Source organism: Opisthorchis viverrini (assembly GCF_000715545.1).
Source record: "Opisthorchis viverrini unplaced genomic scaffold opera_v5_4142, whole genome shotgun sequence".
NCBI classification, from domain to species: Eukaryota; Metazoa; Platyhelminthes; class Trematoda; order Opisthorchiida; family Opisthorchiidae; genus Opisthorchis; species Opisthorchis viverrini.
In genome coordinates this window covers 1-808 of record NW_008756762.1, presented here as the reverse complement: position 1 = coordinate 808, position 808 = coordinate 1, and the positions used below count along the sequence as shown (strand labels likewise).

Here is an 808-nt window from a genome sequence, read left to right as displayed (position 1 = left end):
CATGACACTGCCAGGTTTCATCATGAAGGCAATGGTTGGTTTGCATAAGGCATACGTTCCTGCCATAAGGCAAAGCTGTGACAAGCTGCATTGTGTGCTAAGGTTGAACGTGTGTCAAGGATATTTCAAGAGAGCTTGGAGTGAATCAGCATATTTGCTGTCCTTTGTGTACTCTGTAGCTCTTGGAGCTGCCATAGGTGATGCTAATGATACTTTAGGGTCTCTCAGGAGGTTCATTAAAGCAGCTCAGGATGCAACAACCATTGCAGAGGCCAAGACCCGTGCCTAGATGGAAAAGTGGTTTGTTAACATGCCTCCTGACAACTGGGCCACTTTGAAGCCTCAAATAGAGTACTTGTTATCACCTGCTTTTGATAACAGGAAACTGAAGGAAATGACTGAGGACATTGATAGGATAATGAATGAGATGATCCCTAACATTGCATGGGTACCATTCATTGATGCAAGGTTTTTTCGTCCCTCAACAGAAGCATTTACATCCGCAGCTTCTTCCCAGGACACCGCCCTCGTCTAGAAGAACAAGCAGAGTTAGAAAGTTGAGCTCATCTAGTGGCTCTTCTTAAACTGACAGACCTGCTTATATACTTAACATATAGACTCTTATGTCCAAGTTTGACCAGTATTCAGTCCTATGTTTTCTTGGAGTCAGAAACTTGCAGTCGTTTCTTGAGCTACCCGTTAGTAGTTTGAAATCAATCAACCAACGCTATGTCAATCCGATGAATACTAGGGTGGGCTTGAATTCGATTTTGGTCTCAAACTGAAGTTCAGTGCGGATTTTTTTTTT

At 42.9% G+C, this 808-nt stretch overlaps 1 protein-coding gene across 1 annotated transcript; it reads left to right on the top strand.

Annotated features, from left to right (window-relative positions):
• Positions 1 to 310: 310 nt before the first annotated feature.
• On the top strand, positions 311 to 535 carry T265_12284 (hypothetical protein; the record flags this gene model as incomplete). The annotated part of the gene is made up of 1 exon (XM_009179582.1): positions 311 to 535. One exon carries the CDS (start codon positions 311 to 313, stop codon positions 533 to 535), a length of 225 nt encoding a protein of 74 aa, XP_009177846.1.
• Between the last annotated feature and the right edge of the window lie 273 nt (positions 536 to 808).